This window comes from Dendrobates tinctorius, unplaced genomic scaffold (genome assembly GCF_039654945.1).
Source record: "Dendrobates tinctorius isolate UK_male_01 unplaced genomic scaffold, ASM3965494v1 ptg000127l, whole genome shotgun sequence".
NCBI classification, from domain to species: domain Eukaryota; kingdom Metazoa; phylum Chordata; class Amphibia; order Anura; family Dendrobatidae; genus Dendrobates; species Dendrobates tinctorius.
The window spans coordinates 12,589,293-12,604,788 of NW_027361795.1; the positions used below are offsets into that span (position 1 = coordinate 12,589,293).

Below are 15,496 nucleotides of genomic sequence, written 5' to 3' on the forward strand. Positions count from 1 at the left end.
CGTCAAGTGAGCGCTTCATGTGCGGATGGTACCCAAGGTCTGGAGGAGAGAAGACTGTCCTTCATTCCCTGGGTACCATATTCCTGTAAAAAATAGAAATAAAATTTAAAAAATCAGGATATACTCACCCTCTGATGGCCCCTGGAGTCCTCCCGGCCCTCACCACGCTGCCAGGTCATTCGCGCAAAGCATCACTGGGATCGGAAGATGCGGCAGCGTTGCTGAGAGCCGGGGGCCGTCGGAAGGTGAGAATAACCATTTCTTTTTACTACTTTTAACATCCAAGGCATAGGCCGCATCAATAGTAAAAAGTTGGTCACACTTGTCAAGCACTATGACAATCACTGACAACATTTTTTATCATTGCCCACCTCCAGTAATGTGTACTTTTACCCATAGATGTCTTCTGCCATTTCCATCACTACTCAGGTCCTCTTCTGCATCACGTGACCACAGCTCTAATGCACACACAGTGGACCTTTAGTTCCTTTCTTGGTTTCAACCACTCATATAGAGTAAATAAGTTGTTTGTAGTTGTAACAATGAATACCTGTGCTACTACAATGCCTTGCACTTGGGGTAAGCAACATAGCGAATCAGAGGATCTATACTACATTTCTAATTGGAGATATTTGCTAATAATAATACACCTTCTACATAGGATCTATAGGCTTTATATACACAAAACCCCATCCTGTTTTTTACCCCTCTAAGTCTGGACATCCCGTGGTGCAAGTGATTTATTGTACTGATCGTCTTATGCTGTTACACATGTATTTGGAAGGACTTAGGGTCTGTGCACACTGTGCGGTTTCTACTGCGGATCCGCAGATTTGCCGCTGCGGATCAGCAGCAGAACTGCAGGTGATGACAGTACCATTATAGCCTATGTAAAAAAAAAAACGCTATGCACATGCTGTGGATTTTTCCGCACGGTATTTGGGCAAAAAAAAAAGAAAAGCAGCATGTCACTTCTTTTGTGCGGTTTTGCTGCAGTTTTCCACCTGCTCCATTCTACAAATCCGCAGGTGGAAAACCGCACAAAAAAGGAAGAAATCCGCAGGAGAAATGCAGGTAATTTGACCTGTGGATTTAGTAAAATCCGCACGGAAAAATCCGCGGGAGGATCCGCACCGTGTGCACATAGCCTTATTGTACATCTTTTTGTCAGCTGCTCAGTATTTGCAAGTCTTCATGCACAGTGTGTTATATTATTTGTTTAGAGAAAAAAATTGCTTGTATGAAAAATATGAACATTTTTATTACCATATAGTATTGTGTATATATATATTAACATTCTTCAGGATCCAGCAGCAAAACATTAGCAATAACTAATGTAATTTTTTATTTAATGACTAGTTGGATATAGAAGCCAAAATTGTGATGAATATTTTGTCCACAGAATGGCTTTTACTAGTAAACGGATACTATACAGAAGAGTAGAAAAGATTACGACGTCATCACATTACTCAATAGTGCTCAGGGCAGGAATGAGAAGTCATCGGCACCACATCTGTTACTGGCCTGTACATCACAGACTTATGTTACCCACTCTTGGTATGAGCAAAGTAAGACCTACGTCTAGTCTATAAGGTAATCTAAGCATGGCAAACAGAAAGCTGTATTCATGCGCTCTAGATTTTTCTTCATACACTGGCTGCATGTAGAATTTCACACATACCTGAGTGTACATGTCTGATGTATAAAAACGGGACACAGCACTATTCAAGCTTCAAATATAAGGGAATCTAGAACATGACATGACAAACGTCTTGTATTTAGCAGCATTAGAATAAAAGGGTTATCCAGGCTGAAATGAAGCATTGCAGTCACTATGACAGTGTACGGATTCCCCTGTATTCCCATTGAAGGTGAGTATTCAAGTGACTGCAGGCAGGCAGTGGCCACATGCCAACTAGTCGGATCCTGCATCCCTCAATTCTATTCTGTTGAGAGAAGCTGGATAGGTCTAGTCAGCAGGTGATACAAATTGCATACATTGGTCAAGTTACCAGCCACACACAAGGGAAATATATGGAAATTATCACACTGTAAGGATCGAGCAGTGTGCAGTCACACACAGTTACTGCAGACTTTTCATTTCAGCCCAGCTAAGTCCTCTAAATCCGGAAGTTGCAAATAATTTCTACAATGGATTTGGAAGCAAAATCTTTGCTAAAAAGGAGCATGCTTTGCACACGAAAATCCACAATATGCGCCGATTTCTGCGCAGATATTTTTCTACTACGGATCTGATTGTAATTGACAGTAAATGGAGTAAGTGGCGGATTTGCAGAGTGGAATACATACCATAAACAGCAGGAAATCTTCAATGTGTGGCTCAGGCCTTACAGATCTGTTTTGTAAGAATCTTAGTATGGCGCACAACACTACTATTCTCTACATGCCTTTAATTTTCCAATCAGGTACATGGAGGTTTTTTACTCAAAGGTGTTCTTCCCTAGAAACAAAGTATGAGGAGCTATGCAGTGTGCCATGAAGAAGCTACAAATAAAAGACATCTGAAGCATATCAAGGATGCTGTAAAAGGTTAGCCCTTCTCTCTAGGTTGAAATTACATACTAAAGGTGAGCATTACAGCTTTAGCAATTTAGTCTATCCATTTTGACATTTTTCATTAAAATTAACCAATGCATTGCTTGGTTTAAAATTGACTGCACTGATGCAGCTGTTCCTTGTATCAATGCCTGGCTGGTCAAGGCAGACAAAATGCAATGCTCCAGTGAACATGGTCACTTAAATATTTCAGTTGCTCCTTAGCAACAAACCACAAATGAACACTTGTAACAGCATGTGCTATAGCTAAGGCCTGTTTCACATTTCCGTTTGTTGCCATCAGTCAAAATCCGCCGTTTTGCAAAAAAAAAAACGGATCCGCCATTTTTTTTGATGGATCCGTTTTTTCCCCATTGACTTGTATTAGCGGCGGATTTTGACGGGTCATCTGTTGGATCCGTTTTTTGACGGATCCGCCAAAATTTTGGCGTCCGCTGACTTGAGTGGACGGACAATGAAACGTTTCTCTGCGTCAAAATAGCGGATAGCAACGGATCCGCCGCTATCCGCCATTCGATATATTGGTCGCCTATGGGCAGCGGATCCGTTGCCAACCATTTTTGACGGAATCCGGCAACAGATCCGACACTGAGCATGCCCGGAAGAATTTCCTTGCCAGAAATTTAACCCCAAATTCCATTCTGGCGGCAGAAAAATCTCTCTCTCTCCATCTCCTTTGTCCAGGCTCGTGTTCCTTTAAATTTCCACCACTAGCTGATAATGCGTACCCGTCAAAAAAACGGATCCGATGGCCTCCGTTTGTGCCACAACGGAAACAGATCCGTTTTTTCCACATTCTGGCGGATTTACACTGACGTCAAAAAACGGAAATGTGAAAAAGGCCTAAGCAGCAAGTTGTAGTCTGTTGCTATGGAGGGAATTTTAAATACTTATGTAGGGTTGTGTTTGCAAGTTGAAGTCATGTTGTGCGTTTTGTGCAGCGGAAAAGATTGACATTTAAAATCCCCTCTGTGGAAACAGACTTCAACTTTCCCCTTAGTAACTGCACAAGCTGGGAAAGTGTTTAATGCATTTTTTGCTGCAATGCGAAAGCATTCATACACCTCCCTTGGCTTTTTACCTATTTTCTTACATTACAACCTGTGTTTAAATATTTTTGTAATCCCATTTGTGTGTTATGCATCAGCACTACATAGTATAAGTTGGTGAAGTGAGAAAAATATAGGCATAAATTAAATGTATAATAATAATGTGCAAATGTATTCACCCTTTTGAAATGAATCCCCTAAAAATTTCTGGTGCAAGCAATTTTACCTTCATAAGATACATGCTTATTGCTTAGTGAAAGGAAGTCCACCTGTGTGCAATCTAAGTGTGGACAGGCTCTGTCAGTATATACACACACCTTTTCTGAAAGGCCACAGAGGCTGCAACACCATTAGCAAGAGGCACCAAACACCATGAAGACCAAGGAGATCTCCAAACAAGTCAGGGACAAAGATGTTAAAAAGTACAAATCAGGGTTGGGTTATTAAAAAAAAAATCCTAATCTCTGATGAACACCATCAAATGGAAATAACATGTTACCACAACAAACCTGCCAAGAGAGGGCCACCCACCAGAACTTTGAACTTTTTGGCCACCAACGCAAACACTATCTGGCACCAAACCAACATAGCTGATCATCCCAAGAACAACATCCCAACAATGAAACATGGTAGGGGCAGCATCATACTGTCGGGATATTTTTTGGCAACAGGGACAGGGAAAATGGTCTAAGCCGAGGGGGAAGATGTGTGGTGCGAAATATAGGGATATTCTTGAGCAAAACCTGTTTCAGTTTGTCAGTAATTTGAGACTGGGACAAAGGTTCACGTCCCAACAAGACAATGACCCAAAGCGTACTGCTAAAGCAACACTTGAGTGGTTTAAGGGGAAACGTGTAAATGTTTTGGAATGGCCTAGTCTAAGCCCGGACATTAATCCAATTGAGAATCTGTGGTCAGACTTGAAGATTGCTGTTCACCTGAGGAAACCATCTAACTTGAAAAAGCTGGAGCAGTTTTGATTTGAGAAATGGGCAAAAATCCCAGTGGCAAGATGTAGAAAACTCAGAGACTTATCTAAAGTGACTTGCAGCTGTAATTGCTGCAAAAGGAGACTCTACAACGTACTTACTTTAAGGGGTGAATAGTTAGAAAAACTGAAAAGAAAAAAAGTAAAATCCCTCCGGCAGTGCAAGGAAAAATGGCTGAGTCAGCAGTGTAGTTTATTAAAAAGAAAAAAAAAAAATGAAAAAAAGAGAGCTATTCCCAGGAAAAAGCCCAGCCTTACGCACTTTGAACTGTCATGTTCTTAATCAGTCTGGCATGATCCCAGACCTGTTGCTGGATCTCTAACTTGTTATGCACACTGAAGTCCTATTTGTTGTTTCCTTCACAATAAAAAGAAAAATAAATATTCAGTTGTAGGCATGTTCTTTACATGAACAGATGCAAACCCTCAGAAAGAAAAAAATCAAATAGTGAAATTCCAAGTAGAGAAGTAACAAAACACGAAAAATGCCAAGGAGGGTGAATACTTTTGCAAACCACTGTATAATGCTGCTTTTTTGCTGCTCAGTCTAATTGATCTCAACAGGGAAAACCGCTGTACCGGGATGTGCACACCGATTTGGAGTTTTTCTTGAGCAGGTCAAAAACTTTGCATTTTTAGATACTGCTCGAAGAAATTTGGGGAGTTTTTGAGCAGGTTTTTATTTGAACAGTACCTAGATCGCAGTGTTTTCCATCAGGAGCATCTTAAAAAAAAAAGTGACATGCTCTTTTCTCTCCCACCAGCCACTTTATAGGACCTGAAGCTGAAAAAAAATGCTCAATAGATGGAAAATATTAACAGCAAGTCATTTTACAATAGGAATGAATAGGGAAGGTCCTTCAACGATTTTCAGAGCAGACCCCACTCCAAAAGGCTTCTCAAAAATCCTGTTGGCGATTACCTTAAAAACATGGAAAGAATGGATATGCTGCCTTTTATAAATGCACCTTGGGGAAATAAACCCAAGGAAAAAAAACTGCAATGTGTGACTGAGATTTTAGAAATCTTATTCATTTAACTGCTACGCTGAATTTTTTGTGCCCTAGAGCAAAAACGCTATATGTGAAAAAGACTAAAGAGACTGTTTAGGGCAGGGGTCTCAAACACGCGGCCCCAGAGGCAGTCATCTGCGGCCCGCGGTGCACCATATGTCTCACCCCCTGAGGCAGGTAGAAGGGGGAAGGCATGCAGTCATCCAGGAGCGCGGCGATGGCTGTGTGTACAGGACCTGTGATGAGGTCACAGGAGGGGGAGGAGTCAGGGGGTCACAAGATCAGGCCTCAGTGTATGCAGAACGCTGCTGTCTTTGTCTGTGCCTGTTGTCATGGTGCTGGGTAAGTTTCTGTGTGGGGTCAGGAGGGTTTTACAGGGTGGATATAGCAGAGCTGTGTGTGTATGAGGTGTACGCAGCGGAGCCGCGTGTGAACGAGGTGCACGGAGCGGAGATGTGCGTGTATTTTGGCATGGGGTGGACCCCATTTGAAAGTTTGCACCAGGGCCCATAACTTTGTAGTTAACGCCACTGCTCATGCTAGAAGGGAGGAGTGCGCCGCTCCGTAGTGGCTGTGGCCCTGTGTGATGACATCCCTCTGGCGCTGTGTAATGACATCACGCCAGCACGCAGAGAGCGGAGGCGAGACTTTCCCCCCATTGCTGGATTTTGCAGGTGGCTGTGCGTGTACAGCGAGATGATAGTGTCAGCTCTGCATGTGAGCCTGCGCTATCATCCGCTGAGGTAAGCTGTACATCGCAGCTGACAACCTATTTGAATGGCCACGATCAGAATTAGCACCGGCCGCTTAACCCCTTAGATACCGCTATCAATTGTGACTGTATTAAGTTTGAAAGGAATGCGGCCCGCCAGCTTAAATTTTTTTTTATGTGCGGCCCATTTACTCTGCCGAGTTTGAGACCCCTGGTTTAGAGTATGTTCAAATAATGCAAATGCATTCCCTGATTGACAGCCTGCTTTGCACACATATGCTATAGGGAGGGGCATCAATCAGTGTGCAGATAGGAGTGATAAATAGTGTGTTCAGTTTTGTGAGCGGTGACAAGCCGCGCATTAACCCAATGATTGGAAGAGAGTGGCTACAAGGAGAATATAACAATTTTTTCCTTGTAGCCTTGTTCCAGTAAGCCAGAGAAACATTATTTAACCCCTTCACGACCTAGGACGTATAGATACATCATAGGTCTTGCCTCTCCATTTGATTCGGGCTCCAGCGCTGAGCCAGCATCTTTTCCAGCACATGACAGTTAATTTGATCAGCTGTCATGTACACCTTACAGCCGCAGATGGAATCGTGATCCACCTGTGGCTGTTAACATGTTATATGCAGCTGTCCATCTCTGAAAGCAGCATTTAACATGATGGCGCTGGAAACGCCTTACAAACCCTGCCCGTAACATGATCGATGGGGCGCTGATGGGTTGGCATGACAACTCGGCGGTCTGCAGAGGACCGCCATGCTTATTATTGTTGGTCTGCTACGAGTGCCGCCCAGTGGCCAGCGTTCATAGCAGATGATTACTTCTGCTACACATGGCAGGCTAAAGCCCTGATTTGTGTAGCACAAGCGATCAGACGATAGCAGCTTCAAGTCTCCTATGGGAACTATTGAAGCAGGTAAAAAGTAGAAAAATATTAATTTTAAAAAATATTAGAAAAAATAAAGTTTAAGTCACCCCTCTTTTGCCCCATTCAAAATAAAATTAAAAAAAAAACAACAACACATTTTTGGTGTCACTGCGTTCAGAAATGCCCAGTCTATCAGAATATAAGCTACCGTAAATTAATCCGATCAGTAAACGGCGTAACGAGAAAAAAAAAAATCAAAAAGCCAGAAATACATTTTTTGGTCATCACAACTTTGCAATAAAATACAATAACAAACGATCAAAACATGGTATCTACCCCAAATTGGTATCACTAAAAATGTCAGCTCAGCCCGCAAAAATAAGCCCTAACCCAGCCCCAGATCTTGAAAAATGGATACGCTACGAATCTCAGAAAATGGCGACTTTTTGTGAAAAAAAAAAACCATTGCATTTTATTTTTAACCACATAAATAAAAAAAATAACATACATGTCTTGTATCTGCGAGCTCGTAATGAAATGACAGGTCAGTTTAAGCATTTAGTGAACATGGTAAAAAAAAAAAAAAAAAAATTGCGGAATAGCACTTTCTTTGCAATTTCATTGTGCTTGGAATTTTTTTCCCGTTTTCCAGTATACAATATGGTAAAATTAATTATGTAATTCAAAAGTACAACTCTTCCTGCAAAAAAAGCCCTCACATGGCCATACTGACGGAAAAATAAAAAAAAGTTATGGCTCTGGGAAGAAGAGGAAGGGAAAATGAAAATGCAAAAGCGGAAAATCCCAATGTCATGATGAAGGGGTTAAATGCTAATTGCCTCCAGAATACCCTTATATCTGCAGGTAACTAGCATTTAATTTGGAAGTGACAGGTTCCCTATAATAAACAGTGCCTATCCCACCCCCAAGGCCTCCAGCTCCATCAGCTGGTCCCAGACATCAATCCACAATAAAAAGCTGCATAATAATGAGCATGTTGCAGATTTTCCGCAGTGTGTGACCGGGATTTGTGCTGTGGATATGTGGTGCAGAAATAGCACCACAATTCTACAACATAGGAACTAGATCTAGGTTTTATTTATAAATTAGTGATGTATCTTCTTGAACTAAATGACACAAAGACCTAGTGAAATACAACTTTTCATAGCAAGGAGTCACAGAGTAAACAAGTGACCTATCCCTAACAGCAGAAACATCAATGGAATGTAAATGAAAATAAAAATTCCTCATGTACCTAGTGAATGCACTTTTCTACAGTAATCACAGCTCACAGAGTTCATTTATGTCATTTATGATTAACCAAGTTGTAAGACTGTTGAACATGCAAACAATCGACATATGCAGGGCTAGAGCTCCAATGGCTAATGGTAACATATCATTAAAAAAAAAAAGAAAATACAACGTTCACACATGATTTCTACTGGGAAACAAAACATATTTGGTTTTAATCGTAGAAAGCCATTACATACAAAACTGCATGATGCATAGGTCTCATTTAAGTGTCGGTGTTTTCTAGGTTATTCTTTACTGGTTATAGTCATTGGCAATGTTTTCTTGTTTGCTTTTCCGTAATCATTGGTCCACAAATAAAAACATGTCCAATTTTAGACCCACTTTGCGTGAAAAAAAAAAACAAGCAAAGCACATGGATGCCATCTGTGTTGCATCAGTTTTTTACTGTCTAATGGATAGGAAGAGCCTGGAAACCTACTATATGCGCCAACTGAACTACTATTAATACAACTATAAAAACACCTTATACCGCTTGATAGAAGTCATTTTTATGGTTGTCCATAGAAAACATACGAGTCTGGCTGCATAACTGATTCTGTTTGGAAGAACCCGGCAAACACTGAACACTACATGAGTTTATGGTGGCCCATTGGTTAGCACAGTAGCTTCAAGCGCTGGGGTCAAATCCCACCAAGGACAACATATGTAAGGAATTTGTGTTTCCTCTGGGTATTCTGGTTTTCTCCCAACACTCTAAAAGCATACTGTGAGGGAGTTTCAATTCTGAGCCCCAACGAGGACAGTGACGGTCTGTAAAGTGCTGTGGAATTAATGGCACTTATAAGATACATTTAGAGTCAGCTCTCATTTAACTGACAATTTATTTTGAGCAGTCCATGAATGTGCACACTTAGTTCAGGTAAGTGTATATTTATTTCATGCCTCAAACATCTGCTGTCAAAGGGGCAAGAAGAAGGACACTATACATCAATCTAAAAGCCCCTGTGCACATTAGAATGACACAAACAGAATCTGGAGATTTTCGCCAACAATCTAATGTGTATGGAGCCTCCTCACAGATTGTTCGAGGAAGGAGATACCCAGTATGGTGAATTTCAATGTCTGCCCAATTATTTTATTCTCTGGGGGTAAGTAAGGTTGTGGAGTCAGTAAGAGAAGCCATTGACTGACTCCAGCTCCCCAGCACTGCCTCACTACTGAGCATGAACATACCGTATTTTTCGCTTTATAAGACGCTCCGGATTATAAGACGCACCACAATTTTTGAGGAGAAAAATAAGAAAAAAATATTTTTTAATAAAATGGTGGTGCCTCTTATAATCCTTGCATCTTATTGCTTACCGGGGTTGGTGGCTGCGGTGTAGAGGGGTCCCAGGCTCGCTGCTGGAGGAGGCAGGAGTGGAGTGATGCTGCAGGCCGCATTCAGGGATGAGGGGGGGCTCCGATGTGTGCTGTTGCTGCTGCAGTCTTGTGCTGGTGTCAGGTTTCTCCACTTGTCCGGCGGTTGGAGGCCGGTGCTCCGGTGCGGCGTTGTGTGCCCATCGATGCCCGGGGCTCTGCCGACATTGTTCGACAGACCAGAGCCCCAGCATTTCCTCGGTTCCCTGTATATGTGCGCTGAAGTGGCGGTAAAAAAAAAATGGCCGCCGGCGCGTGCGCAGATGGGATCTCGGGACCAGTTCTCGAGAGATGAGATCTGAAATCTTATCTCTCGAGAGCTGGGTCCCGAGATCCCATCTGCGCACGCGCGGCGGCCATTTTTTTGCAGGCACCACCGCGCGCACACAGGGAACCCAGGGAAAATGGCCGCCGGCGCGTGCGCAGATGGGATCTCGGGACCCACCTCTCGAGAGATGAGATTTCAAATCTCATCTCTCGAGAACTGGGTCCCGAGATCCCATCTGCGCACTTGCCAGCGGCCATCTTTTTACCGGCACACAGGGAACTAAGGAAATGCCGGGGCTCTGGCCTGTCGCACAATGTTGGCAGAGCCCCGGGCATCGACGGGCACACAACGCGGCACCGGACACACCCGCAGCAGCGGCCAGCAACCGCCGGACGCCCCCAATCACAGCCTAGGTAAGGCATGTCCGCTTTGTAAGACGCACCCCTGTTTTCCCCCCAAATTTTGGGGAAAAAAAGTGCGTCTTACAAAGCGGAAAATACGGTAAATAAAGTGCAGCACAGATTCATCTCAACTAAAAGCCGAGATCCTTAGATCAGGAACAGAACAGACATTTATAGGACATTTCATAACTTTCTCAAATTCTTAAGAAAAGGTTTACAGCACATCCTGCATTGTACTACAGTACCCAAGTTATTATATATTTTAGGAGTTTGTGTCGCTCCATTTTATACCAACTCCACAGTCCTGAGGGTAAGTTGCTGCCACAGGAGTCTCCCTATTTATGTGTATAGGGGGCAGAATAAGATGTTGGACAAAGGAGCATATAATCTACAGCTACAGTGGGTATGTAAAGTATTCAGACCCCTTTAAATTTTTCACTCCTTGTTTCATTGCAGCCATTTGGTAAATTCAAAAAAGTTCATTTTTTTCTCATTAATGTACACTCTGCACCCCATCTTGATTGAAAAAAAAAAAAAAAAAAAAAAAAAAAATTTAGAAATTTTTGAAAATTTATTAAAAAAGAAAAACTGAAGTATCACATGGTCATAAGTATTCAGACCCTTTGCTCAGACAATCATATTTAAGTCACTTGCTGTCCATTTAATTGTGATCCTCCTCGAGATGGTTCTACTCCTTCATTGGAGTCCAGCTGTGTTTAATTAAACTGATAGGGCTTGATTTGTAAAGGCACTCACCTGTCTATATAAGATCTCACAGCTCACAATGCATGTCAGACCAAATGAGAATCACAAGGTCAAAAGGAACTGGCCAAGGAGCTCAGACAAAATTGTGAAAAGGCACAGATCTGGCCAAGGTTACAGAAGAGTTTCTGCAGTACTCAAGGTTCCTAAGAGCACAGTGGCCTCCATAATCCTTAAATGGAAGAAGTTTGGTACCACCAGAAGTCTTCCTAGACCTGGTCATCCATCCAAACTGAGCAATCATGGGAGAAGAGCCTTGGTGAACCCCAAGATCACTGTGGCTGAACGCCACAGATGCAGTAGAGAGATGGGAGAAAGTTACACAAAGTCAACTATCACTGCAGCCCTCCACTACTAGGGCCTTTATGGCAGAGTGGCCTGACAGAAGCCTCTCCTCAGTGCAAGACATATGAAAACCCACAAAGAGTTTGCTTAGAAACACATGAAGGACGCCCCGACTATGAGAAATAAGATTATCTGGTCTGATGAGACGAAGATAGAACTTTTTGGTGATAATTCTAAGCAGTATGTGTGGAGAAAACCAGACAGGACGATTGGTTGCCATTGAAGAAAACAAGAATGCGGCCAAGTACAGAGATATCCTGGATGAAAACCTCTTCCAGAGTGCTCTGGACCTCAGACTTGTCAGAAGGTTCACCTTACAAACAATGACCCTGAGCACACAGCTAAAATAACGAAGGAGTGGGCTTCAGAACAACTCTGTGATTATTCTTGACTGGCCCAGCAAGAGTCCTGACCTAAACCCAAATGAGCATCTCTGGAGAGACCTGAAAATGTCTGTCCACCAACACTCACCATCCAACCTGAAAGAACTGGAGAGGATCTGCAAGGAAGAATGGCAGAGGATCCCCAAATCCAGATGTGAAAAACTTATTGCATCATTCCCAAGACGACTCATGGCTGTACTAGCTCAAAAGGGTGCTTCTACTCAATACTGAGCAAAGGGTCTGAATACCTATGACCATGTGATATTTCAGTTTTTCTTTTTTAATAAATTTGCGAAAATTTCTACATTTGTTTTTTTCAGTCAAGATGGGGTCCAGAGTGTACATTAATGAGAAAAAAATAAACTTTTTTGAATTTACCAAATGGCTGCAGTGAAAAATTTAAAGGGGTCTGAATACTTTCTGTACCCACTGTATTTAACAGAGTTTTTACATTTATGGCCAGAATTTAACAGAGTTTTTACATTTATGGCATTTCCTCAGAAAATCACAAATCTATAGTAAATGCCAATAAGACATTAATCTCAAGAACCAGGCACTGAAGCATGCAGCTGTTAGCGCAGAGAAATGCCATACATGTACAAGAATGGAATACCTCTTTAAGGTGTATGACAGCGTTGCATTTCTGAGATTTTTTTAATACCATTTTAAAAGGACTGTCTTCACAGAATGACTGTTCAAACCAAGTACAGTTGCTCGGTGCTCTGTGTCAGGGTCACTCATTTATATACACATTCCCACCTATCTCTGCCCTTCCCTGTCTCTAAGAACCTAGAGCTGTCAAAGAGGGGAGGGGAAATAGAGGGAAGACAAGCAGGTGGGAAAGTTCAATGTAAATTATTGGCCTCACCATGAAGCACCAAGCTACTGTACTTGGTTTGAACATTTATTCTGTGCAGAGTCCTTTTAATCAGTTTTCTAAAGGGGAACAGGGCATTAGGCTAAAAAAGCTGATGGTGTTCAGTACTGTTGCTTTGTAGCCCTAGTGTCTTGGGATCTAAGCCCAAGAAGGACAACATCTACAAGGCCCAATGTTCGCATGGGTTTTCCTCCAGGTACTCCAAAGACATACTGGTGGGGAATGTAGATTGTGAGCCCCAATGGAGACAGTGATGATGAGGTCTGTAAATCGCTGTGGAATTAACAGCACTATATAAATGAATAAAAAAATATATATTAGGGTAAATTCCTATACTGCAGACATTTCTGTGACAGAACATCGGTTCCTTTCATCTCTACAGGATTGCTTCAGGTAACTGAATTAGGACAATTGCGGAATTTTAGCCAACAAGATCTGCAGCAATTGAGCAACAAATGAACACACCCTTAAAACTTTTTTGCAATCAAAAATGTTATCAGATTTGTAGGGGTATTTAGAACATCTTTTTTGTGTTTCTCTTGGATTGCTAGCAAAAAAGGAAACAGAGACTATCAATGTGCAGAATATTTATTTCAGTCACTTATATGGAGGCATAATATTCTACAGCGCTTTACAGACACCATCTCTGTCCCCATTGGGGCACACAATCTAGATTCCCCATCAGTATGTCTTTGAATTATGTGAGAAAACCCATGCAAACACGGGGAGAACATACAAATGCAGATGTTGTCCTTAGTGGGACTTGAAACCAGGACCCCAGTGCTGTAAAGCTGCAGTGCTAAACACTGAGGCACCGTACATGACGCCGTCATGGTCGGGAGACCTGCAGCCAGACCGTGCATTGTAGTCCGACCTCGGACAGACTTGTACAGCCCCACGCGAGGGCAACATTGGGCGAGCAGCCCCACGCGAGGGCAACATTGGGCGAGCAGCCCCACGCGAGGGCAACATTGGGCGAGCAGCCCCACGCGAGGGCAACATTGGGCGAGCAGCCCCACGCGAGGGCAACATTGGGCGAGCAGCCCCACGCGAGGGCAACATTGGGCGAGCAGCCCCACGCGAGGGCAACATTGGGCGAGCAGCCCCACGCGAGGGCAACATTGGGCGAGCAGCCCCACGCGAGGGCAACATTGGGCGAGCAGCCCCACGCGAGGGCAACATTGGGCGAGCAGCCCACACGAGGGCACATTGGGTGACACGAGGGCGCGTGAGCGACCAGCCCAACACGAGGGCGCGTGAGCGACCAGCCCAACACGAGGGCGCGTGAGCGACCAGCCCAACACGAGGGCGCGTGAGCGACCAGCCCAACACGAGGGCGCGTGAGCGACCAGCCCATATAAAGTAGCCCTTGTCAGGTTCACGTTGCAGACACACTAATCCTGCCCATGCAATTCTTCCCACAGAGAGGAATAACAGGGAAAGCCTTGACAATGGCCGTGCACGCACAGGTGGTAACCAAAGCGAAGGTTAATCCCTATTGTCACACATCACACAGCAGTGCGAGCCGCCTCCTACCCGGTGACATCAGCACGGTCTCCCAGGTCACGGTGAGGTAGCCGGTCCCTGGCACACAATACCGAGCGCAGGCCCGTATCACACACACTGAGAGCGGCTCGGCCCACGGCAGACAATTGCCTGCACCGGGGGAGGGGAGCGCAGAGTCCGCACGAGAACCAGCTCCAAAGTTTAAAAGGCAGAATGGACGGAAACATGGACGGCCGGAGGGGCTGAGTGCCGGCCGGGAGGCAGGGCAGGGATGCGCTCCGGGAAGGACCGGGCTCGGACTTTGTGAAGGAATGCGGGCTCCCCACTTCCTGCCCGTACACAAGTCGGCAGCAAGTAACGGTCCTCACAGACAAGTGACAATGGCTGCAGGGCACAGTAGTCATCCTCCAGCCGGGGACCGGCCACAGGGTGGGGTGAACCGTGCACAACATGACGCTGCAAGAAAAAGTTGTGGGAGCTGAGTGACACGAGCCGGGCACACAGCAGGGCTCCCCGAGCAGCACCCCGCCCCCTCCCCGAAACCACTCACCAGACACCCTGCAGAGGAGCAGCCAGCCGAGGGCACAGGCACAGGGCACGAGTCCAGCACCGGAGCCCCGTCTCCACGCCATGACTGCGGGGAATGCCGCTGCCTCCTCTCCCCGGATCGCAGCTGCTCTGCTGTAACACAACGCGGCTCCCAGCCTCACAATGCGCGGAGCACGGAGGGGGTGGTGGCTGGGATGCGCCGCAGAACCCGAGCCGACTGGGAGGGGCCAGGCCAGACAGATCTCAGAGGTCACCCGAGAGCTGCTGGGGACCCCGGTACGAGCATGTGTCACCCCAACAGCTGAGGCGCCGGTTCCCGGGAGAAGCGTCCCCTCCAGATCCTGTGTTGTGCAGACAGGAGGCGGCGGGAGAAATCAGTGCGAAGTGTGAGGGCTCCTGAGGTATTTCTGGTCACGTATGCTCCGCACGTCCCCGGTCTGGGACCATCACAGCCGGCGGCTGCGCTTACCCCGGAATGTGTGGTGGTCGTGTCAGGGGGAAGGTGTCGCCCCGGTA

The 15,496-nt window shown here is 44.7% G+C and overlaps 1 protein-coding gene across 4 annotated transcripts in view; it reads right to left on the reverse strand.

The window, feature by feature from the left end:
- The window catches only part of NECTIN3 (nectin cell adhesion molecule 3), a 247,782-nt gene extending 232,669 nt beyond the window's left edge, over positions 1–15,113 (reverse strand). For 3 of the 4 annotated variants that reach the window (XM_073542523.1, XM_073542524.1, XM_073542520.1), the window contains exon 1: positions 14,982–15,113. In XM_073542523.1, the coding sequence (XP_073398624.1) occupies positions 14,982–15,063 (82 nt within the window). In that variant the 5' untranslated portion in view covers positions 15,064–15,113. Of the gene's footprint in view, positions 1–14,461; positions 14,595–14,981 lie in introns of those variants that run through there. The other variant, XM_073542521.1, reaches the window with a different exon arrangement.
- Between the last annotated feature and the right edge of the window lie 383 nt (positions 15,114–15,496).